Below are 24,050 nucleotides of genomic sequence, written 5' to 3'. Positions count from 1 at the left end.
GCGAGACTCCGTCGCCAAAACAAAAAAAAAAGTATGAAAGGATGAGTACAATGCAATGAGTCGCCCGCCGCCTGCCAGACCTAGCCCGCAGCTCCAGACTGCCGCCTGCGCCGAGCCTAGGCCACCGAGCCTGACGGAAACTGCAGCTCCTAAACGCGTATCCCAGTCCCGCAGCTGACCAATCGGAGCCCGCCCTTCCGGGGCCCGCCCCCTTCCAGGAATCGACCTCCGGACTGGCCTCGAAAATTGACCAACTGGTTGTGCAGTTCCGCTCTAGGTCCCGCCCCCATGTTGAAACTGCCGCTACAGATCGCGGAGTAACGCTCGCCAGGCGTCCCGGCCCTGCCCCTCACCTGACCAATCAGAACGGCCGGCGGAGGCCCCGCCCCCAGCCGGTGACCTCCCCCCCACACCCCCCCCCCCGGGCGGTTCAGGCGGCGGCGGCTGCTGCTGCTGCGGCGCGGATTAGAGGATTCTGCCGGGTGAGTGCGGGGAGGCGGCACTGAGGTGGAGCGGAAGGGCTCTGCAGGAGGCCCCACGTGCATTCCCGCGAGGGGCTCAGGGGCTGCAGTGGAAAAGAAGGGGAGGCTGCGTCTGCCTCTGCCGGGGTCCCGCCTCGGCGTCCGCCCGCTCGGCCTCTGTTACTTCTGCGGCCCTAGTGTTTCTGGAGCGTCGCTTTCCCGGTGCCTCTGCTCAGCGTTTCCCTTTCCAAAGCGCGACCGGGGCCAGGGGAAGGCAAGGCCAGCTGTGCCTTTTGACCCCGTGCGAAAACGGCGACCCTCTGATACAGGGGGTGTGGCCCAGAGCTACTTGGTCAGTTAGGGGTGGGGGCCGGGATCTTAGTCCTGGGAATCAAGCAGTTGGCCCCCCTTGACTGCATCTCCGTGCCCCCCAGCCCTGTGGGGTCATATACGTGTGGGAGGGTCCCAGGGTAGTAGATTTCTTTCTGCTCCAGACCTTGCACCCGATCCTGAGGATACTTGGAGGTGGGGGGCAAGGGCTGGGAGGAGGAGGCGGAGTTTTCCCAGGCTTCCCCACACTTCCAGGGAAAGGCTTTCCAGGAAACCTGAACTCATCTACCCTGGAGTCAAATTTGGTTCTTGCCTCTTGCTAGCTGGGTGACTTGAGGCAAATTGCTTAACTTCTCTGAGCTTTGGTTTCTTCATTTGTAAAAAGAAAGTGAAGGAGGAAGGGAGGGCAGGAAAGGAGGAAGAATCCCTTTTGAAGCCTGGTTTGTATTGGGTTCAGCAGTTATAAAGCAAGGTTGTCCAAACCACTGCCCAAGAGGTGGAGGCTGCAGTGAGCCCAGAAAAAAAGAAAGGACGCATGCCCTTGCCCTAGCCATTTTGGTAATAATAGACGTTTATTGAATGCTTACTATGTACCACTGTAAGCACTGTATTAAGTAAGCACTGTGCTAAGTACTTTGTTTTTTGTATTTTGTGTGTGTCAGTCTTGCTCTCACCCAGGCTGGAGTGCAATAGTGTGATCTCTGCTCACTGCAACCTCCGCCTCCCAGGTTCAAGCAATTCTCCTGCCTCAGCAGCCTCCTGAGTAGCTGGGATTACAGGCACCCACCACCATGCCTGGCTAATTGTTTTATTGTTGTTGTTGTTTTTGAGATGGAGTCTCACCCCATCACCCAGGCTGGAGTGCAATGGCGCGATCTCGGCTCACCACAACCTCCGCCTCCCAGGTTCAGGTGATTCTCCTGCCTCAGCCTCCCGAGTAGCTGGGATTACAGGTGTCCGTCACCACGCCCAGCTAATTTTTGTATTTTTAGTAGCGACAGGGTCTCTCACCATGTTGGCTAGGCTTGCCTCAAACTCCTGACCTCAAGTGATCTTCTGCCTCAGCCTCTCAAAGTGCTCGGATTACAGACGTGAGCCACTTGGCCTGTTTTTTGTATTTTTGTTTTTGTTTTTTTTTTACAGTGATGCAACCATGGCTCACTGCAGCCCGGGCTAAAGCGATCCTCGAGTAGCTGGGGCCACAGACGAGTGCCACTACGGCTAGCTAATTAAAAAATAAATTTTTTTTTTGTAGAAAAAGAATGTTTCCACAAATGTTGCCCAGGCTTAACATGCTTTGTTTAATTCTAACAACAATCGTATGAGGTAGGTACTGTTGTCTTCCAGCAGATGAGGAAACTGAGGCACAGAGAAGTTAAATAACTTGCCTGAGGCAGTATAGTTAAAGAGTGTCAAATGGGGGTCTCTGGCATCACAGGGCACCCTACTGAGCCCCGTGTCCTGCTCTCTTGACTTCAGGTAGAAGAGCTGGGGCTGGAACCCAGCCCTAAGGACATCCTGTGGCCCAGGGGCAAGTGACACCTGCTGCAGGAGGCCCAGGATGGTGGAGGCTGAGGACCTGGCGCAGCTGCGGCTGCTCAACCTGGAGCTCCTGAGGCAGCTGTGGGTGGGGCAGGATGCTGTGCGGCGGTCAGTGACCAGGGCAGCCTCAGAGGTACGTGCCTGCCTTGGGAACCCCAGAGGAAGTGGCTACCTGACCTTCAGGCCAGCATCCAGGCTTCTGGGCTCATCTTGTTCAACACCCCCATTTTACTGATGATGGGACATTGAGGGCTGGGGAGGGAAGAGACTGGCTTTGGTCCAAAACTGCTGAAGCTAGAGCGGGATGAGGACACAGGCCTTGGTACCTGGCGTAGGCCCCATGGGTATGTTCTGGCAGCCACTCCCTGGGTGACCCGGCCCCTCTCTCCAGTCAAGCCTGGAATCCAGCAGCTACAACTCAGAGACTCCATTGACCCCAGAGACGTCCTCAACTTCCTTGAGCACCTCCTGGCCACGGGGCCGGTGCCCTGTGTGGGGCTCACCAGATGCCTGCCGAGGGGACCCCCGTGATGTGGCCAGATCGGGGGTAGCCTCTCTCCCACCTGCCAAATGCCAGCAGCAGGAGTCCCTGGGCCGACCGAGACCCCACTCAGCACCCTCGCTGGGCACCTCAAGCCTGAGGGACCCAGAGCCCTCAGCGGGGCTAGGTGATCCAGGACCCCAGGAGGCACAGGCCCCGAGGTCCATCCTGGCTCAACAGAGCAAGCTGTCCAAGGTAATGTGGGAGAGCGGGACATCTGCTGATGGGAGGAATTTCCTTGGGCCTCAGTTTCCCTATCTGACACATGTGCGTGTGGGCAGCCTCCTTTGTAGAACAAGAGGCTCCTGGGAGATACTGTGAGTTGGGTCTGGCTCAGCCTAAATGCTCGCTAAGCGGTAGCTGTGAGTTTCTCAGCACTTTGAGAAGAGGCCAGGCTTTGTTCACAGCCACACGTAAAGTGGGGTCAAACATTTCCCTTCTTGCTCTTGTGCCCTTGGCTGAGCCCTGGGCTCCAAGTCAGGGTGTAAGTTGAGACACAGTCTCTCTGTCCCTCGAGCTGCGGCTTCCTCTGGGCCAGGCCTCCTGGCTTAGTCCTTGCCCCTCTGTGCTTCCCTCCTCAGCCCAGGGTGACCTTCTCTGAGGAGTCTGCAGTTCCTGAGAGGAGCTGGCGCCTCAGGCCATACCTGGGCTATGACTGGATTGCAGGTAAGGCCTGCTGCTAGTGGGTACACACTTGGCCTGGGAGTGGGAGGTGGAGGCCTGGGCTCCTCCATGCTCCTATCTCAGCCTCCATCCGGTGCTGTTGCCTGTTTCTCTGACGACGGTGCCGTCCTCCTTGGGGAGCACCCAGTTTTTTTTTTTTTTTGAGACGGAGTCTTACTCTGTCACCCAGGCTGGAGTGCAGTAGTATGATGTTGGCTCACAGCAACCTCCACGTCCCAGGTTCAAGTGATTCTCGTCCCTCGGCCTCCCAAGTAGCTGGAATTACAGGCGAGCACCACCACGCCGCGCTAATTTTTTGTATTTTTAGTAGAGATGGGGTTTCCCCATGTTGGCCAGGCTGGTCTCAAACTACAGAGCTTAAGATATCCACCTACGTTGGACTCCCAAAGTGCTGGGATTACAGGAGTGAGCCACTGCTCCCCACAGCCACGTTCTTTTTTTTTTTTTGTTTCGTTTGTTTTGTTTCATTATTTGTTTGTTTATTTATTTATTTATTTATTTTTGAGACAGAGTCTTACTCTGTCGCCCAGGCTGGAGTGCAATGACGCGATCTCAGCTCACTGCAAGCTCTGCCTCCCGGGTTCATGCCATTCTCCTGCCTCAGCCTCCCAAGTAGCTGGGACTATAGGCGCCCAACACCATGCCTGGCTAATTTTTTTAGTAGAGACGGGGTTTGACCGTGTTAGCCAGGATGGTCTCATCTCCTGACCTCGTGATCCGCCCGCCTTGGCCTCCTGACCTCATGATCCGCCCACCTCGGCCTCCCATAGTGCTGGGATTACAGGCGTGAGCCACTGGACTGGCCTATTAATTAATTTATTTATTAATTTATTTATTTTGAGACGGAGTTTTACTTTTGTCGCCCAGGCTGGAGTGCAATGCTGTGATCTTGGCTCACTGCAATCTCTGCCTCCCAGGTTCAAGCGATTCTCCTGCCTCAGTGTCCCAAGTAGCTGGGATTACAGGTGTGTGCCACCACGCCCAGCTCATTTTTCTATTTTTAATAGAGATGGGGTTTTACCGTGTTGGCCAGGCTGCTCTTGAACTTCTGACCTCAGGTGATCTGCCCACCTCAGCCTTCCAAGGTGCTGGATTACAGGCATGAGCCACCATGCCCGGCCTTTTTTTTTTTTTTTTTTTTTTTTGCTTTTTAAGAGAAGACAGGCCAGGCACAGTGGCTCACGCCTGTAATCCCAGCACTTTGGGAGGCTGAGGCGGGTGGATCATGAGGTCAGGAGTTCGAGACCAGCTTGACCAATGTGGTGAAACCCCGTATCTACTAAAAATAAAGTAATTAACCGGGTGTGATGGCGCAGGCCTGTAATCCCAGCTACTTGGGAGGCTGAGGCAAAAGAATCGCTTGAACCCGGGAGGCGGAGGTTGCAGGGAGCCGAGATCGCGCCATTGCACTCCAGCCTGGGTGACAGAGCGAGACTCCCATCTCCAAAAAACAAACAAACAAAATGAGACGAGCAGTAGTGAGAAGAAGGGGGAAAGAGTAGAACAAAGAGTTTGGTCTGTCACTGACTGTGAGTAATCAATTGCGATAACTCACTACCTTCACACCAGCCTCTGAGCACCTTCTGAGCCATGTCTGCTCTCTCAACCTCAGGCCCAGAGATGGTGCATCTGTTGAATGAATGGAGCCTCAACTGCCCTATGTTTGAACATTTGTTATGTGCCAGGCCCCTGCACAACTCCATACCAATGCCAGCTCTTTTCACATTACTGTCCAGCTCTCCCAACAGCAACTTCAGCTGCCTTCTGGCTAGTTTCCTCCTGGCCTATGTCCCATTGTTGTCCTTTGTGCATGTGCGTGCGTGCGTGTGTGTGTGTGTTTGTGTAAATACATAACATAAAATTTACCACTGTAGCTTTTTTTATTTTTTTTGAGGTGGAGTTTCACTCTTGTTGTCCAGGCTGGAGTGCAATGGCACGATCTCAGCTCACCACAACCTCTGCCTCCCAGGTTCAAGCAATTCTCCTGCCTCAGCCTCCCTAGTAGCTGGGATTATAGGCATGTGCCACCAGGCCCAGCTAATTTTGTATTTTTAGCAGAGATGGGGGTTTCTCCATGTTGATCAGGCTGGTCTTGAACTCCCGACCTCAGGTGATCCATCCACCTCGGCCTCCCAAAGTGCTGGGATTACAGGCATGAGCCACTGCGCCTGGCCTAGCATTTTTTGTTTTTGTTTTTGTTTTTGTTTTTTTTTGAGACGAAGTCTCACTCTTGTCGCCCAGGCTAGAGTGCAATGGCGTGATCTCCGCTCACTGCAACCTCCGCCTCCTGGGTTCAAGCGATTCTCCTGCCTCAGCTTCCGAGTAGCTGGGATTACAGGCGCCTGCCATCACGCCTGGCTAATTTTTTTTTTTTTTTTTTTTTTTTGAGACGGAGTCTCGCTCTGCCACCCAGGCTGGAGTGCAGTGGCGCAATCTCGGCTCACTGCAAGCTCCGCCTCCTGGGTTCACGCCATTCTCCTGCCTCAGCCTCCCGAGTAGCTGGGATTACAGGCGTCCACCACCACGTCCGGCTAATTTTTTGTATTTTTAGTAGAGATGGGATTTCACTGTGTTAGCCAGGATGGTCTCGATCTCCTGACCTTGTGACCCACCTGCCTCGGCCTCCCAAAGTGCTGGGATTACAGGCGTGAGCCGCTGTGCCCTGCCTAATTTTTGTATTTTTAGTAGAGACAGGGTTTCACCATGTTGGCCAGGCCTGTCTCGAACTGACCTCAGGCGATCCACCCGCCTCAGCCTCCCAAAGTGCTGGGGATTACAGGCGTGAGCCACCACGCCCAGCCACCTGTAGCATTTTTTAAGTGGACTATTAAGTGGCATCAAGTACGTCCACACTGTTGAGCTATCATTACTACCATCCGTCTCCAGAATTTTTCATCTTCCCAAAAACTTCTCTCCCCATTAAATAATTACTTCTATTATCTCTCCCTCCAGCCCTGGACAGTCGCCATTCACCTTCTGTCCATATGAATTTGACTCCTCTAGGGACCTTATATAAGTGAAATCATGCAGCATTTGTTCTTTTGTACTGGCTTATTTTATTTAACATAATGGCCTCAAGATTTATTCATGTAGTGTGTGTCAGAATTCCTTTCCTTTTATTTTGTTTTGTTTTGTTTTGAGACAGAGTCGCACTGTATTGCCCAGGCTGGAGTGCAGTGGTATGATCTTGGCTCACTGCAACCTTCACCTCCTGGGTTGGAATGGTTCTTGTGCCTCAGCCTTCCATGTAGCAGGGATTACAGGTGTGTGCCACCACACCCAGCCAATGTTTGTATTTTCAGTAGAGATGGGGTTTCACTATGTTGGCCAGGCTGGTCTCGAACTGCAGCACTCAAGTGATTCTCCTGCCTCGGCCGCCCAAAATGCAGGGATTACAGGTGTGAGCTCCTGTGCCTGGCTGGAATTCCCTTCCTTTTTAGGGCTGAGTGACATTCCGTTGTGTATAGATACCACATGTTTATCCAATCATTTATGGATGGACACTTGGGTGGTTTCCATCTCTTGACTGTTGGGAATAATGCTGCCAGGGACCTGGTTGTGCACTGTCATTTTTGACATAGCAGCCAAAGGATATTTTTAAACATGGAAATCAGATCATGTCACTCCCCTGCTCAAAACTCCCCATGGACTTTTCCCAGCACTTACTGTAAAATCCAAAATCCCATTCTAGACTTTCGAGACATGATCTGGCCTCTACTGGCCCCATGATGATGTGACCTCCCGTCTTTCTTTCTTCCAGCCTCGTGGCCTCCTCTTTTTTTTTTTTTTTTTTTGAGATGAAGTCTTGCTCTGTTGCCCAGAGTCAAGTCCAGTGGTGTGATTTCTGCTCACTGCAACCTGCAGTTCCTTGGTTTAAGCCATTCTCCTTCCTCAGCCTCCCAGGTAGCTGGGATTACAGGCATCTACTACCATGCTCGGCTAATTTTTGTATTTTTAGTAGAGACGGGGTTTCACCACGTTGGCCAGGCTGGTCTTGAACTCTTGACCGCAGGTGATCTGTCCACCTCAGCCTCCCAAAGTGCTGGGATTACACGCATAATGGGGTGACCAGAGGCGTGGCAGGACCAGAAAGGAGGCCACGGCCAGGCATGGTGGCTCACACCTGTAATCCCAGCAATTTGGGAGGCTGAGGTGGGCGAATCACTTGAGGTCAGGGGTTCAAGACCAGCCTGGCCATCATGGTGAAACCCTGTCTCTACTAAAAATACAAAAATTAGCTGGGTATGGTGGTAGGCACCTATAATCCCAGCTACTCAGGAGGCTGAGACAGAAGAATTGTTTGAATCCAGGAAGTGGAGGTTGCAGTGAGCAGAGATCAAGCCACTGTACTCCAGCCTGGGAGACAAAGTGAGATTCTGTCTCAAAAAACAAAGACAGGTGCACTGTGGAGTTGCTGGGAGCAAGTGGTGGCGGGGACACAGGCTCTGCCCTTGAGTACTTGTTGAACTCTCAGCTCACTGCCCTCCTTCCTGGTTCTGGGAAAATGGAGGCGCCTGTCCCAGTGCCTGCTCTTGGTCCATGCGCTCTGCTCCCCTGCCTTTCCCGAGGTGACCGTCCACGCTGCCACCTGGGCCCTGGCCCTGCTGCAGCATGCTCCGCCCCTCTGCTTCTGGCTCCTCCAGGGTTTGCTTCCTGTGATCCTCTCTCTCTCTGTCCTGCATCCTCATCCTGCCCCTCAGCATGAACATGAACGTGCAGGAAGCATTCTGGGAGCTGGTTGTATCTCATGCTCCCTGCACCATGCACCGCTCCGAGCTGTGCTCCCTGTTCCTCCCGCTAACTCCTTTGCCCTTCAAAATAAGCTTATTAGATAGGCGCCACCATGGTGCCCACTCACAGATGGGGAGGCTGAGGCCAGGTGAGACAGAATCTTACCAGCGGCTCACATCCAGTCGGGGTAAAGCCGCAGCCTATTATTTCTCATCCCGATGCCACATTTCTACCTTTAGCCCACATTTGCTTCCAGTGTCTGCCTATTTTCTCGATAACAAAACTTCCTCTTCAAAAAGGCTGTCTAGCCTCATTGCTTTTAATTTCTCTCCACTACAATTTTTTTTTTTTTTTTGAGATGGAGTCTCACTTTTTCACCCAGGCTGGAGTGCAGTGGAGTGATCTCGGCCCACTGCAACCTCTGCCTCCAGCCACCTAAGTAGCTGGGACTATAGGCATGTGCCACTACGCTCAGCTAATTTTTGTATTTTTAGCCAGAGACAGGGTTTTGCCATCTTGGCCAGTCTAGTTTGGAACTCCCGATGTCAAGTGATCTGCCCGCCTTGGCCTCCCAAAGTGCTGGGATTACAGGCATGAGCCACTGTGTCTGGCCTCCACTACTGTTTCTTAAATCAGGCTTCAGCTCCCAGCATTTCATCAACGTGGCCCTCAGTTGGGTCATCAGTGGCCTCCGTGGTGCCAACTCCCCAGCTGAGCCCCCATCCACACCTTCCTTACCTTTGAGCAGCAGGGGACACAGTGGTCACTGCCTCCCTAAAGCACTTTCTCCCCTAGACTTCCAGCCACATGCTTCCTGGTTCTCCCCCATCTCTGTTGGTGCTCCTTTCCAGGCTCCTGGGGAAGAAAAGGTCCTTGTTCTAACCACTACACCCCTAGGCCTGGGACTCAGTCTTCTGACTCCTCTCTGTCTTCCCTCTTCCCTCTATGATCTCCCAAGTGCTAAGGCATTTGACACTTTCTCTACTTCTCCATTTGTATCTCTAGCCCACATCTCTCCTCCGAATTCCAGACTTGTATATCCCGCTGTCTTCTCCACATCACCATGAAGTTATTAACCTTCTGTCTGAAATCAAGGTCCTGATTTCCACGCCATCTGCTGTGCTCCTCCTGCAGTCTTTCCTGTCTCCATAAATGGCAACTCCACATACTAACTGGTCAGGCCATAACCTTGGGATCGACCCTAATTCCCCCCTCCTTTTCACACCATCCTGTTGACCCTGCCTTCAACATACTTTTAGAATCCGATTATAGATGTTGCGGGATTTACCATATATCTACATCCTGATACACCCAACGTAAGTTAAAAATACTGTTTAGTCAAAAAGGCATATAAGGCCAGGCGCGGTGGCTCACACCTGTAATCCCAGCACTTTGGGAGGCTGAGGCGGGCGGATCACTTGAGGTCAGGAGTTCAAGACCACCCTGGCCAGCATAATGAAATCCCACCTCCACTGAAAATACAAAAATTAATTGAGTGTGGTAGCACCCGCCTGTAATCCCAGCTGCTCGGGAGGCTGAGGCAGGAGAATCGCTGCAACCCTGGAGGTGGAGGTTGCAGTGAGCCGAGATCACGCCACCACACTCCAGCCTGGGCAGCAGAGTGAGACTCTGTCTCAAAAAAAAATAAATAACCAAACCAAAACAAAAAGGCATTTAATACACCTAACCTACCAAACATTCTAGCTTAGCTGAGCCTACCTTAAATGTGCGCAGAACACTGACATTAGCCTACAGTTGGGCAAAATGATCTAACACAAGCCTTTTTTATAATGAAGTGTTGAATGTCTCATGTAACTTACTGATGTTCTGAATGTGATCACTTTTGTGCCATTGTAAAGTTGATAAATCAAAACTTGAAAAATTCTGGCCAGGTGTGGCAGTGGCTCACGCCTGTAATCCCAGCACTTTGGGAGGCCAAAGCAAGTGGATCAGGCCAGGAGTTTGAGAACAGCCTGGCCAAGATGGTGAAACCCCTTCTCTACTAAAAATACAAAAATTAGCTGGGCGTGGTGGCGCACACCTGTAATTCCAGCTACGTAGGTGGCTGAGACATGAGAATCGCTTGAACTTGGGAGGCAGAGGTTGCAGTGAGGTGAGATCGCTCCACTGCACTCCAGCCTGGGCAACACAGTGAGAATCTCTCTCAAAAAAGTAAAAAAAGAAACATCCTAAGTCGAATCATGGTAAGTTGGGGGCTGCCCCTACCTGTCCCCAGCTGAATCCTAACTGATGCCTCTGCTTCCCCTCACCTTGAAGCAGCCAGAGGAGGAGTCCTGCAAAAATATATGGCCTATGTGATTGTGTCCCTTCCGGTCCCCAAACCCTCCTTGGGCTTCTTAACCTCATCTCCTCCACCCTTACTCCCTTCCTGCCACTTTCCCCTCCTGGCCGTTCCTCAGCTGAACCACACACGTGCCCACCCTTTGCGCTTGCTCTTTCATCTGCCTGTGATGTCCTTCCTGGGAGGTCTCTGTGGCTTTTCCACGTCTCAGCTCAGGGTCGTCTCACTCGGAGAGGCCTTCCCTGGAATGGCTGCCCTGCCATACTAGGCTCTGACACTGCTCTCTTGCTTTCTGGCAGGTGTCACCATTCAGTCTTGTATCACGGATTTTTTTTGGTGGCTAGTTCATCTCTTGCCACCTTACAGTGTAAGCCTGATTAAGGCCGGGGGCTTTGTCAAGTTCCTGGCACATGAAACAGCGTCTAGCCCTGTCATAAGGGCTCTGTCGATATTTTTCCCATGGATGGTCGGCTATGCATCAGGGTAGACAGACACTGAAACCAACCAACAGTCCCAGTGACTGGAGGGGCCCTCCTGGCCTGTTTGAGGCACAGTAGGGGTGAAGCAGGTGGCCTGCAGTGCCGGGCTGATCGTCTCTCCAAGCCTTGGCTGATGGCCACACAGCAGCCCCCAGCCCCTCTCCCGTCAGCTGCCTGGTGCTTTGCCCACACCAGGGTCTCTGGACACCAGCTCTTCGATCGCCAGCCAGCCTGAGGCCTTCTTCTCGAAGCTGCAGGAGTTTCGGGAAACCAACAAGGAGGAGTGTATCTGTAGCCATCCTGAGTGAGCAGGGGTGGGCGAGGGCGGGCGAGGGTGGCTGAGCGGCTCTGAGCGGCTCCATCCCCCGGCCTGCTCATCCCCCTTGCCCTCTCAGACCCCAGGTCCTAGGCCTGCGCGACAGCGGTGGCAGCGGCGTGGAGGAAGACCATGAGTGTGAGTGCGGGCCCTCGGTAGGCCACTGAGTAGTCCAGCCTTGCGCTGCCCTGGCCTCCCCTGCTGCAGACCGGTTCCATTTGAGACTTGGGGCCTGGGGAGGCCCCTGAGGTGTTGAGACTCATGGAGGGAGGCTTGCAGTCTGGACAGGGTGGCCAAGCCCTGGTAGGGGTGGGGTGAGCTAAGACCTGGCCTCCGAATTAGGGGCTGCCCTGTGTGGCCCCATCCCAACCTTCCCAGCAGCGCCTCTGTGCTGGTGGGACTCCATCCCAGCTCCTGAGAGCCCCGGGAGGATGTCCCTCCCCACCCCTTAGGGCGTGGGCCCCAGGTTCTGGGAGGAAAGAGGTTAGGAGGAAATGGGTCGTCTTGCTTCCCAGAGGATTGGCAGCCTGTGTGGTTGGGGGCCGCTGGGGGCAGCACTGGGCCTGGGGACCTGGGGACCTGGGTTCCTGGCTCAGGGGGAGCTGCGGCTTCTCATGGGCCTCACAGGCGTGTACTGTTACCGTGTCAACCGGCGCCTGTTCCCCGTGCCTGTGGATCCCGGCACCCCCTGCCGCCTGTGTAGGACACCGCGAGACCAGCAGGGCCCTGGGACCCTGGCGCAGCCGGCGCAGGTCAGGTGAGTGACCAGAGTATTGGGACACCTGTGGGGACAGAACCTGAACCACTGGTTTTAAGAGGAGTAAAGATGGGCCTGGGCGTGGGCCCCCAACCACCGGGAGGCTCCTCAGGGGTCCCCCACTGCACCCCTGCACAGGGTGAGCATCCCGCTGTCGATCCTGGAACCCCCGCACCGGTACCGCATCCACCGGCGGAAGAGCTTTGACGCCTCCGACACACTGGCCCTGCCCCGGGTGAGCAGCCATGTGGGGCTGGATGGTGATGAGGGCGGGGCTGGCTCAGACTGGCCCAGGTTCCCAGGGAGGGTCACAGAGCGAGGCTGGGCTCCACAGTGGTGAGCACCCAAGTCTCTGGAGCACAGGCTGGGCCTCTTCCATCACTCACACCTGTTCCTAAGGGAGGTAGGACCCCCACTCCACGTACCCCGGGGCTTCCAGGGTGGTCTGCCTGTAGGCTGGCATGAAATGAACGGGCCCTGTTTATTGCACCCTTGTGTACTGCAGGCACAGTCCTTAGGGGGCTTATCTCAGGGAGCCCCCACAGCAGCCAGGAGTGCAGGCACCACTGTACCCCCACCCTGCAGGTGGGGAGACCGAAGCGGAGTGGTAGGCGCCTTGCTGGAGGAGCTGGGATTTGAACCTAGGTCTCTGTGCTTCTTTTTTTTTTTTTTTTTTTGAGACCGAGTTTTGTTCTTACTGCCCAGGCTAGAGTGCAGTTGGCACAATCTTGGCTCACTGCAACTTCCACCTGTAGTCCCAACTACTTGGGAGGCTGAGATGGGAGGATCACTTGAACCCGGGAGGCGGAGGCTTCAGTGAGCTGAGATCTCGCCACTGCACTGCAGCCTGGATGACAGAGTGAGACTCCATCTCAAAAACAAAAAAGAAAAAAAGTCCTTTCCTGTGTCTCCAGGTCAGGATGGAGGCCCAGTGGCAACTCCCCCTGACTCCTAAATTGAGAGTAGGGCAGCTGGGGTCAGAGAAGGAGAAGGATGCAGAGGAAAGTCAGTTTGCTGGTCCATGAAATGGACATAACAGCGCCATCCTCAGGGATGTTGGTGGCGAGGTGGGGCTGCTCAGTGAAGCATTCCATGCGGGCGCTTGGAGAGCCCACAGCAGGAAGCGCCCTGTGAGTGTCACTGTCACCATCCTGTCCTCCTATTTCAGCTCTTAGGGCCCCAGGGATGGCTGGATGTGCCAGGATAAGAAAGGAGAGACCTGGGGTAATCTTGTGGGTAGACACAGGCCCTGCCCTGGTGGGGGCCTCCTTCCTAATGGGGGGCACAGTCCCTCCCTGATAGGGGTCTGCCCAGTCAGCGGGGAACCTGTCCCGGGCCAGGCACCTTTAACCCCTTGCCTTCCACAGCACTGCCTGCTGGGCTGGGACATTTTCCCTCCGAAGCCTGAGAAAAGCTCAGCCCCCAAGAACCTGGACCTCTGGTCCTCAGTCTCCACTGAGGTCCAGCACCAGAAGCTGTCAGGCACCAGCCCTTTTTGCCTGGTATGGCCCAGATCACATCCTGGACTGGGGTGCCCCCCAGAGGGACAGAGACCTTGGAGCAGGCCTGGGGACTGCAGAGCCCCCTGGGGGGTAGGATTGGGGTGGGGAGGATGGAGCCTGGGGGTGTCTCTCTGCAGGGCTCCAGCCCGCTGGCCCTGACCCTAGCCATCCCTCGGAACTCCTCCGCTCCCTGCCGCCTGCCCTGCTCCACCCAGGAAGGCCACCCTGACTGCAAGATCCAGGAGGGAATGTGGCTGGAACTGAAGATGACCTGTCCCTTTCAAGTGGACCCCCTGAAACTTCCCTCTTCCCCATCCACGCCTTGCCAATGCAGGTGCCGCCCCCCACCCCGATCTGGTCAGTGCCCCAGGTCCCTCGGCCCCACGTCCCATGGCAGAAACCTTGAGGACTGACTCCTGGAGGAGGACAGCATTCCCACCGCCTCCAGCCTCTCACCTCCGGCAGGCGCACCCAGGAGATGGAAGCTGCTGCCCGCCCAGCTCAGGCCCGGCTGTCCTAGGTTGGGCAGGTGGGTGGGCCCAGGCTTGTCTGCTGCCTAGGTTCCAGAGAGGAAGGACCCTGGGGTGGAGGGTGAGGGATTCTGTGGAAATTTTAAAATAAAGCTCAGTGCTCTGCCGCTCAAGTCCCACGTGTGCTGGTTCCATCCTGCTCATGCGCTTGGGGCCCAGAAGGCACTCTGGCCTCTCAGCCTGCCCTCCTGGCACCTGCAGAAGGAAGACATTGCGACCACCGGGACTGGGCAGCGTGCGTGCGTCACCACGAGGGTGGCTCCTTCCGCACATCCCCAGCTCTGGGTAGTGGCCTCCACCAGATGGGGGAGGGGGGTCCCCAAGGCAGGCTGGGCCAAGGTTATTAAAAAGTCCTTTCAGGCCGGGCGCGGTGGCTCACGCCTGTAATCCCAGCACAGGAGGCCAAGGCGGGCAGATCACGAGGTCAGGAGATTGAGACCACGGTAAAACCCCATCTCTACTAAAAATACAAAAAATTAGCCGGGCGCGGTGGCGGGTGCCATAGTCCCAGCTACTCGGGAGGCTGAGGCGTGAACCCGGGAGGCAGAGCTTGCAGTGAGCTGAGATCGCACCACTGAACTCCAGGTGACAGAGCGAGACTCTATCTCAAAAAAAAAAAAAAAGTCGTTTCAGCGAGGGCCTCTGCTGAAGCCGTGAGTCGTGTTGAATGACTGAGCTCTCTCCTTCCTGGTCCCAGAACTGGGATCCATTGCTAGAAGTGCTCTCTGGAAGTCCCTGGGGTCACATGGCTCCTCCACCCAGCCCTGGGAGCCGTGGGTCATTCAGAGCCCCAGCAGGGACAGACGAGGAAACTGAGGGCTGGGCAGTGAGTCAGAGGCAAGGTTAGCAGAGCGCCCAGATGTCCAGTCTGGGAGAATAGGCAGCGCCCTGTCTTTCACCTCTTGTATGTGTTGGTTGCATAGTACGAAATTTCTGTTTTTATAAATGGAATAAATGGGGAAACGAGGCATGAACTTTCTCTGAGGTTTCTCGGCTGAGAGATGGAACTGGGCTGTGCTGTCCTGGGGCTTTTTCCTGGAGTTTATGAAGCTAAAAAACCTTTCCTTCTCTCTGGAGAAACAAAGTCTCTTTAAGTCCCTGCTTTCAATTATTTTGGGTATACAGAAGTGGAATTGCAGGATCAGAAGGTGATTCTGTGGTTTTTTATTTTTGAGATAGGATCTCACTTTGTCACTCAGGCTGGAGTGCAGGGGCGCCATCTCTGCCCACTGCAGCCTCGACCTCTTAAGCTCAAGTGATTCTCTTGCCTCAGCTCCCCCGGTAGCTGGGACTACAGGCGCGTGCTACCACGCCTGGCTAATTTTTTTGTACTTTTTGTGGAGAAGGGGTTTCACTATGTTGCCCAGGCTGGTCTTGAACTCTTGAGATCAAGTGATCCGCCACCTTAGCCTCCCAAAGTGCTGGGATTACAGGTGTGAGCTACCACCTCCGGCCAATAATTCTATTTTTAGTTTTTCGAGGAACCGCTATACTGTTTTACTTTCCGACCAGTGATGCACAAGAGTTCCAATTTCTCCTCATCGTCAACAGCACTTGCTATTTTCTGGTTTTTCTATAGTAGCTGTCTTAATGGCTGTGAAGTGTATTTCATTGTGGTTTTTATTTTAAGGATTAGTGAAGTTGAGCATGTTTTAATGTGCTTATTGGTCATTTGTGTATCTTTTAAACAATAATTAATAGTCTTTTTTTTAACTTTTAAGTTCAGGAGTACATTTTTATTAGTTTGTTTATTTTTAATAGAGACGGGGTCTTGCTATGTTGTTCAGGCCTCAGGCTGTTCCTACCTGGGCCTCCCAAAACACTGGGATTATAGGTGCAAGCCACTGCACCCGGTCCGTTTGCATATCTTCTTTGGAGAAGTCAAGTCCTTTGTCCCATATTTTAGTTAGATTTGCTTTGTTGTTGTTCCATGTGTAATTTTGAGTCAGAGAACCTGTGGGAGACAGTGGTTTCTTCAGAAATTCTTTGGCCAGAGGGAGAAGAGAATTCAAAGCCTTTCTGTCAAACAAAAGTTACAAAATTAGGCTGGGTGCGGTGGCTCACTTCTGTAATCCCAGCATTTTGGGAGGCCGAGGCAGGAGGATCACTTGAGGTCAGGAGTTTGTGACCAGCCTGGCCAACATGGTGAAACCCCATCTCTACTAAAAATACAAAAATTAGCTGGCGATGGTGATGCACACCTGTAATCCCTGGTACTCGGGAGGCTGAAGCGGGAGAATGGCTTGAACCTGGGAGGTAGAGGTTGCAGTGAGCCGGATCGTTCCACTGCACTCCAGCCTGGGTGACAGAGTGATACTCTGTCTCAAAAAAAAAAAAAAAAAGTCACAAAATTTAGGCCAGGTGCCCTGGCTCACGCCTATAATCCCAGCACTTTGGGAGGCCAAGGCAGGCAGATCACTTGAGGTCAGGAGTTTGAGACCAGCCTGGCCAACATGGCAAAACCCCATCTCTACTAAAAATAAAAAAATTAGCCAGACATGGTGGTACATGGCTGTAATCCCAGCTACTTGGGAGGCTGCGGCATGAGAATCACTTGAATCCAGGAGGTGGAGGTTGCAGTGAGCCGAGATAGTGCCATTGCACTCCAGCTTGGGGGACAGAGTGAGACTCTGTCTCAAAAAAAAAAAAAAGGTTACAAAGTTTAGAAGTCCAAAACGTCAACAGCCTAACCCAGAGAGAAATGCTTCTTTCCCGTCACCATACAGGCTGGAATGCTGCCATGGGGCCCGTAATGCATCAGGGTGAGTGGTTTCTCTGGAAAAACAGTTCTTTTGAAACTCTTAAAGACTTCCAGCTTGCTTGCTTCCAGTCAGTTCCATGCACAAGAACCACAGCCCAAAGTCTGTAGACGCTGTGCTGAATGAAACCTGGCGCTATAGCCTGAAAGGCTCTTTGTGTGGCAACAAATAACTCCTGTTTTCCCACGTAGTGACCTCTGTGCTCTGCCTGTTCCCGGCTATCTCTTCAGAAGGCAGCCTCCTTGGGGCCATCTGGAGCAATCGGCAGGGGTAGGAAGATCACAGCCTGAACCAGATCCTTCCTGCAGGTCGCTTGAGAACTCTTTTTCTTTTTAATATTTGAGACAGGGTCTGTCGCTTAGGCTAGAGTGCAGTGGTGCAGTCTTAGCTCACTGCAACGTCCACCTCGCGAGTTAAAGCGATTCTCATGTCTCAGCCTCCCAAGTAGCTGGGATTGCAGGTGCCCGCCACCATGCCCGGCTAGTTTTTGTAATTTAATAGAGAAGGGGTTTCCCCATGTTGGCCAGGCTGGTCTTGAACTCCTGGTCTCAAGTGATCCACCCGCTTTGACTTCCCAAAGTGCTGGGATTACAGGCGTGAGCCACTGCCCCTGGCCTCCTGAGAACTGCAGGAAGGTGCTTGAGAAAGCCCTGGGCCTGGGGCTGCCTCTCCGGTCACTTCTTAGGGCTGATTTCAGCCTGGGATACAGGCTTATGCAGGCCAAAAGAGGACCCAAGAAGGAAGGTTCCAGGCAAGAGCTGCAGGCCCATGTCTTGCAGCTCTCCGGGTTACCCACACATTCCACTTTGTGAATGTCCCCACGACCCTTCCAGGTACCTGCATGCTCTTCTTAATTCTCCTGGGCCTTTCACTCCTACAACTTGGGGTCACCCTGGATGCTCGTCTTGTCTCCTGCCCTTGCCCCATCCACGTCTCAGCTTGGGTGTCTCTTCTTTCAAGAGAGCTTCCCTGAACCTCTGGGTTCTCAGATCTGCTCCCGCCATCACACAGCCTGCCTCCCTGCTCTTCCCCAAGGCCCCTGAGTGGTATTATAAGTAACTAACGGTGAGATGCATTGCCTAAGCTCTCTCCCCTGCGAGAATTGTAGCTTCCTGAAAACAGAGCTGGCATTGTTTTTCTTCATTGAAATACTTTTGTATTGTACTTTTTCAAAAGTACCGGCTAAACTGTGTCCCAGAATTTGTCTTTTCCCTCTAGCCTGGTTTCTTACCTGCATTGTGAAGGTGACTGGACAAATGCTTTCATTTCTCTGCATGCAAGGACCCTGGTGGTTGGGCACACTCCTGATAATACCTTACCTGCACCCCCTCTTCCAAATTGATAGCGTTCTTTTCTTTTTTTTTTTTGTGCCTTCTGAGTAGGTACTGTAAATCCCAAAGGAAAAAGGCAACATCACCTACCTCTCCCAAAACTAGTGTCTTGTGTTGGTCATTTAGAAATAAGAACAAAATGCCTGGGCGCGGTGGCTCACGCCTGTAATCCCAGCACTTTGGGAGGCTGAGGCAGGTGGATCATGAGGCAGGAGATCAAGACCATCCTGGCTCAGCCTCTTGAATAGCTGAGACAACAGGCGAGCACCACCACACCTAACGAGGCAGGGAGATGGATTCCTCAACAGAAAGGTGTGGAGCTGGCCAGGTGCGGTGGCTCACGCCTGTAATTCCAGCACTTTGGGAGGCTGAGGTGGGCTGATCACGAGATCATGAGATCGAGACCATCCTGGCCAACATGGTAAAACCCCGCCTCTACTAAAAATACAAAAATTAGCTGGGCGTGGTGGTGCGTGTCTATAGTTCCAACTATTCAGGAGACTGAGGCAGGAGAATCGCTTGAACCCGGGAGGTGGAGGTTGCAGTGAACCGAGATTGCGCCACTGCACCTGGGCGACAGAGTAAGACTCAATCTCAAAAAAAAAAAGGTGTAGAGCTGGTGAATGCTCTCCAAATGGAACCCAACTCCTTGATACAGTCTGTAATGCCTCCACCATTCCCCCACTCACTCATTCATTCACCAGCCATGTGCTCGACTCCTACTGTGTGCTAGGCACCATTCTAGGCTCTGCAGATGCAGCAGTGAAGCAGACAATGCTAGCACCCGCAACCACAGGAGCCTGCCCCCTGAGCTTCCCTGCTGCTGGGTGTGGGGGGGCGGGCACAGTCTGAAATAAGCCAGTAAATAGAAAATGTGTCAGGTGGTGGGAAGTGCTGGGAAGAAAACCAGAGCGGCCCGACCACACTTCCCTGACCCACGTCTCACACCTCCCACACCCCTCCCAGGCGAGTCTCCAGCTCTGCTGAAGCCTTTTTCTGGGTCTTAAACCTGCAGGCTCCCCCTGGCCTCTGGGTCTTTATCCACTCCATTGCCTCTGCCCAAAGCTGTCTTCCTCCCAAAGAACCCCTACTCAGGCCTCAGCTTCTATTTCCGTTCCTCAGAGCCCTTCCCTAATCCTACTGAACTGGCCAAGGCGCCTGGAGTTAGGTTCTGCAGCATCCCCATTGTAGACTTTGTGACACTTGACTGTAAGCTCCTTGAGAGCAGGAACCAAGCCTGTCCTGTCCTCGGCGCTATCCCCAGGGCCTAGTACAGCATGCGGCATATGATAGACGTTCAACAAATAAATGTTGAATGAACAATGGAGTAAATGAGCTCACAGGTCTTGGGAAGGCAGGCCTGGCAGCCCTGAGATCCGATGTTTGTGTTTCCTGGGAATCAGACACTGGGGTTGAGCTGCTGCTGTTCTGGCTTGCGCTGGTTTCTGTGCATCTGTTGCCCTAGGCCTCAGGCAGATTGTGGGGTCTCGGCTCTGCATCAGTCTCCCAGGAGAGTCTAGACCCCTGGGGTGGATGGTAAGGAGTGACTGGGGGCAGCTGAAACATATTCATCTGGGAAATTCTATGTCCATCGTCCACTGGCAGCTGCAGGGCCCAGTCCCTTGGCGTGCAGATGGGAGTATATGGAAATAACCCCACCTTCCCTCCTTCAGGCCACTTTCAACATCTCAGTCAAGAGAAGGACCCATTGGCAACTGATTGCCACCCTCTGAGAGGGAGGCTGCAAAGGGGCATTGTCCCCGGAGGGGTTGAGTGGCCCTTCCACTCCCACTTCATCATGAGGTGAAGCGTGCATGGCCCAGAAACACACACAAAGCTGGATTTTCCAGAATGATTTCCCCCTCTGCCTTTGGAAAGTGGTATTCAGGTGTTCTGAGAATGCACACTGGCTCAGTGCAGACTTGGCCGTAGGTTCGCTGAACTTTTCAGCCTAATCTGTGGGAGGACACAGAGTGTAGCTCCAAACACCCACCCTCGGTGTTGCCACCCACTGACATGTGACGGCAGGCGTGTCACTTAGCCTTTCTGTATGTAGCTCAGTTTTGTCATCTGTACACGGGTGATAACTCCAGGAAGAGGTGAACCAGATTCGACCTGCAGAGATCCGGGCACATGGTCTGACAGGGAGAGGAGCTGTGATAAATGATAAGACAAAATTATCATCAGCTCTTCTCTCATAAGATTGATGCCATCCCGTTGCCTGGAATGGAACCTGCTGCCTGAGTTCGCTCCAGCTCATGCCTTCCCCAGGACAATAAGATGGAATGGAAACAGGGCATGGAGTCCTTCGATCCAGTGGACTTCGCTCCCAGCTCCTGGAGGGCTGTTACTGGGAGCCCATGCAGGCAGCAGCCTTCTCGCCAGTTTCACTAGCATGGAAGCTCTGAGGACAGGGAGGGAGGAGGGATGTGGGTGGGCAGGGCCCTCCTTGGGGCCAGCGCTGAGGCTGTAAGGGTGGATGGCTGAAGCCTTGCAGGAAGTTTTGAAAGGAAGCTGGGCCCACAGGATCATGATGTGATCAGTTGGGGTGGCGTAAGAGTGCCTGATGATGGTTTGGGTGGCCTTTGGGGACATCCCCTGTCATGGCATTACCACGCTGAGCTCTGACCACACTCTCTTTGGCCCTCTTTATCTGTGGCTAAGGGGTTGGCAACACAGCCTCTGAAACTCAGCAGACACCCCTCCGCTTCCCGCAGCCCTGCCTCTTCTATCTCCCACCATTGTTCATGGGATACCAGAGGGACCCAGGTGCTCTGGGCCTCCAGCTTCCAAGGCAAGGAAGCCTTTCTTGGCCAGCCAGGACTCAGGGGATCTCAGCCAGTGGAGAATGGGAGAGCGAGGGCTTTGAGAATTCCCCAGACCTCAGATTTGGTGGGGGAACCCTTCCTGTCCACGAGGATTGAGGGTTACAGAACACCCCAGCCTTGAGGGAGAACTAGCTGCCCCTCCATCCCATTCCCAGCAAATTCTGACAAACACCCCCGACTCCTGTGGTGGAAGTTTGCCAGGTGTCAACTAAAGAAAATAAAAAGCTTCTGAAAAATTAGAGTTTGGGCTGGGTGTGGTGGCTCATACCTGTAATCCCAGTACTTTGGGAGGCTGAAGCCAGTGGATTGCCTGAGCCCAGGAGTTTGAGAGCAGCTGGGCAACATGTAGAGATGAAACGCCATCTCTACTGAAAATACAAAAAATTAGCCAGGCATAGTGGCATGCACCTGTGGTCCCAGCTACTTGGGAGGCTGAGGTGGGAGGATCACCTGAGCCTGGGGAGGTCTGAGGCTGCAGTGTGTGGTGATCACAACACTGCACTCCAGCCTGAGCAACAGAGTGAGACCATGTCTTAAAAAAAAAAAAAGTGCCGGGCATAGTGGCTCACGCCTGTAATCTCAGCAATTTGGGAGGTCAAGGTGGGCAGATCACTTGAAGTCAGGAGTTTGAGACCAGCCTGACCAACATGGAGAAACCCAGTCTCTATTAAAAATACAAAATTAGCCGGGTGTGGTGGCATAGGCCTGTAATGTCAGCTACTCGGGAGGCTGAGGCAGGAGAATCGCTTGAACCCAGGAGGCAGAGGTTGCAGTGAGCTGAGAGCACGCCATTGTACTCCAGCCTGGGCAACAAGAGCGAAACTCTGTCTCAAAAACAAAAAAAAACCAAAAACTTAAGAGTTCTTTTTATTCCGAAATTTTACCAGGACTACAGACCAAGCCTATTGCCTGAGAGCAGCCCTGTGGAGGGGTTCTACCAGGCAACTCTGGTACAGTTTCAGTTCACAGTTTATGCACAGGTGGTGAAGCTGTCATACGTACAAAATCACGTCGAGGTTTGGGTATAGAGTACATCTGGCTGTAGATGACTAAAGCACATCTGCTAAATCGACTGTGGCGGCAGAATCACTAACCCCACCAGAAGGTATCTTACGTGTAGAAAAAAGCAAGGCTGGGGCCATTTGTCTTTCAAGGAATATAGTGACTCATGCAAGACACACGGGCTCTATTCTGTTTTGTCTTCAAAGCATCCCTCCAGACAGCTGCCCATTGTCACAGAGTCAGGTGCTTGTGAATCCGCTCAAGCAGGAATGAGCAAACATTTCTTCTTACATTTGCTACTTGGGCTCACCCAGGAGAGGAAGCAGCCCCAGGTGCCAGCTGTGTGTTACAGAGCACGGGACCCGGAGCCTCAGCTTGGGGGCCAGTGTTGGCTGCTGCTCCTGGACAAGTCAGTGGGCCTCTCTGAGCCTCAGTTTCCTCATCCGTAGAATGGGGATTAGAATGCTACTTACTGGGCCGGGCACTGTGGCTCACACCTGTAATGCCAACACTTTGGGAGGCCAAGATGGGTGGATTGCTTGAACCCAGGAGCTCAAGATCGGCTTGGGCAACATAGGGAGACCCCGTCTCTACAAAAAATTTAAAAAACTAGCCAGGTGTTGTGGCATGAACCTGTGGTTCCAGCCACTTGGGAGGCTGAGGCAGGAGGATCACTTGAGCCCAGGAGTTGGAAGCTGCAGTGAGCCACTGGGTGACAGAGCAAGACCCTGTCTCAAAAAAAAAAAAAAAAAAAAGAAAAAGAAAAAAAAACCCAGAAAACCAAGAATGTTACCTATTGGGTTGGGGTTTTTAGAGGATGAGATGAGATGATCAGGAGATGAAATGTGTAGTGCAGTACTGGGCCTAATAAATGTGCAACATTGTTATTTGAAACCAGGACCTGTGTGCATATTTGCAGATGAGGATCCTGCCTTTGGGTGGTCCACCCCATCTGGCCTGATACGTAGTAAGGAATGAGGGTGGTGGGAGCAGGGGAAGTTTTAGGTGATTTCTCCATGAAATGATGGACACAGGGCGCTGGCCCAGTGTCTGTGCTGGAGTAGGGCCTTGTGGGCCTCCGTGCCTAGGAGGATCAGAGGCCTGAAAACCACTCAGGCCCTTCCAAGAATCTTTGGGTGGGCACTCTAAGGACCTCGTAGGACACGGTGTGGGAACAGAGCAGGATGGGGGCAGTTACCCACACCTCCATTCCACTCCTCCTGCAGGGTAAGACCTGCTCAAGTCCCACCTTCAGGCCAGATTGCCCAAACCTTTCGTCAGTCTCCCTGCCTGGCCACGTGGACTCCCCATCCCCGTAAAACCCTCCTGTGGTTCTCCTGACCGGGCTGGGTGGGCTCCTTGGGCCTTCTCGCCTTGCTGGCCTGGGCCCTCCTGAAGGACAAGGGTCTCCCAGGTGCTGATCCTCCCTGTGGGCCTGAGCTACCAAAGGACTCCGAGGCCACTGACATCCGGGAGAGCCAGCATCTTCTCTGGGTCCCTGATGTGGATTCAGAGGCAGCCCCCCAAAGATACGTCCACCTAGAATTTCAGAGTATGACCTCATCTGAAATAAAGGTCTATGCAGATATAATTTTTTTTTTTTGAGACAGTCTCACCCTGTCATTCACTAGGGCTGTATAACAGAACACCACAGACTGCAGGACTTCAGCAACATAAATTTCTTTTCTTTTTTTTTTTTTTCAGTTGCCCAAGCTGGAGTGCAGTGGCACACTCGCGGCTCACTGCGACTTCCGCCTCCCGGGTTCAAGTGATTCTCCTGCCTCAGCCTCCCGAGCTGCTGGGATTACAGGTACACACCACCACACCTGGCTAATGTTTTGTATTTTTAGTAGAGACAGGTTTTCGCCATGTTGGCTAGAATGGTCTTGAACTCCTGACCTCAAGTGATCCACCCACCTCGGCCTCCCAAAGTGCTGGGATTACAGGTGTGAGCC

The 24,050-nt window shown here is 53.3% G+C and overlaps 1 protein-coding gene across 4 annotated transcripts; it reads left to right on the top strand.

Annotated features, from left to right (window-relative positions):
* Positions 1–404: 404 nt before the first annotated feature.
* MIIP (migration and invasion inhibitory protein) lies at positions 405–14,281 on the top strand. 4 transcript variants are annotated; one of them, XM_023191905.2, is made up of 10 exons: positions 405–482; positions 2,271–2,466; positions 2,725–3,069; positions 3,456–3,540; positions 11,266–11,374; positions 11,466–11,524; positions 12,014–12,143; positions 12,282–12,378; positions 13,511–13,635; positions 13,955–14,281. In XM_023191905.2, the coding sequence occupies exons 2-10, from the start codon at positions 2,353–2,355 to the stop codon at positions 14,049–14,051; spliced, it is 1,161 nt and encodes a 386-aa protein (XP_023047673.1). In that variant the 5' UTR covers positions 405–482; positions 2,271–2,352; the 3' UTR covers positions 14,052–14,281. The 4 variants fall into 4 exon arrangements, with proteins under 4 accessions (XP_023047673.1, XP_023047671.1, XP_023047670.1 ...); XM_023191903.2 differs by having other exon boundaries at positions 13,511–13,645; positions 13,980–14,281; XM_023191902.2 differs by having other exon boundaries at positions 13,511–13,645; positions 13,861–14,281.
* The last annotated feature ends 9,769 nt before the right edge of the window (positions 14,282–24,050 follow it).

This window comes from Piliocolobus tephrosceles, chromosome 1 (assembly GCF_002776525.5).
Source record: "Piliocolobus tephrosceles isolate RC106 chromosome 1, ASM277652v3, whole genome shotgun sequence".
In the NCBI taxonomy this organism is placed as follows: domain Eukaryota; kingdom Metazoa; phylum Chordata; class Mammalia; order Primates; family Cercopithecidae; genus Piliocolobus; species Piliocolobus tephrosceles.
This window is presented reverse-complemented; position numbering and strand designations above follow the sequence as displayed.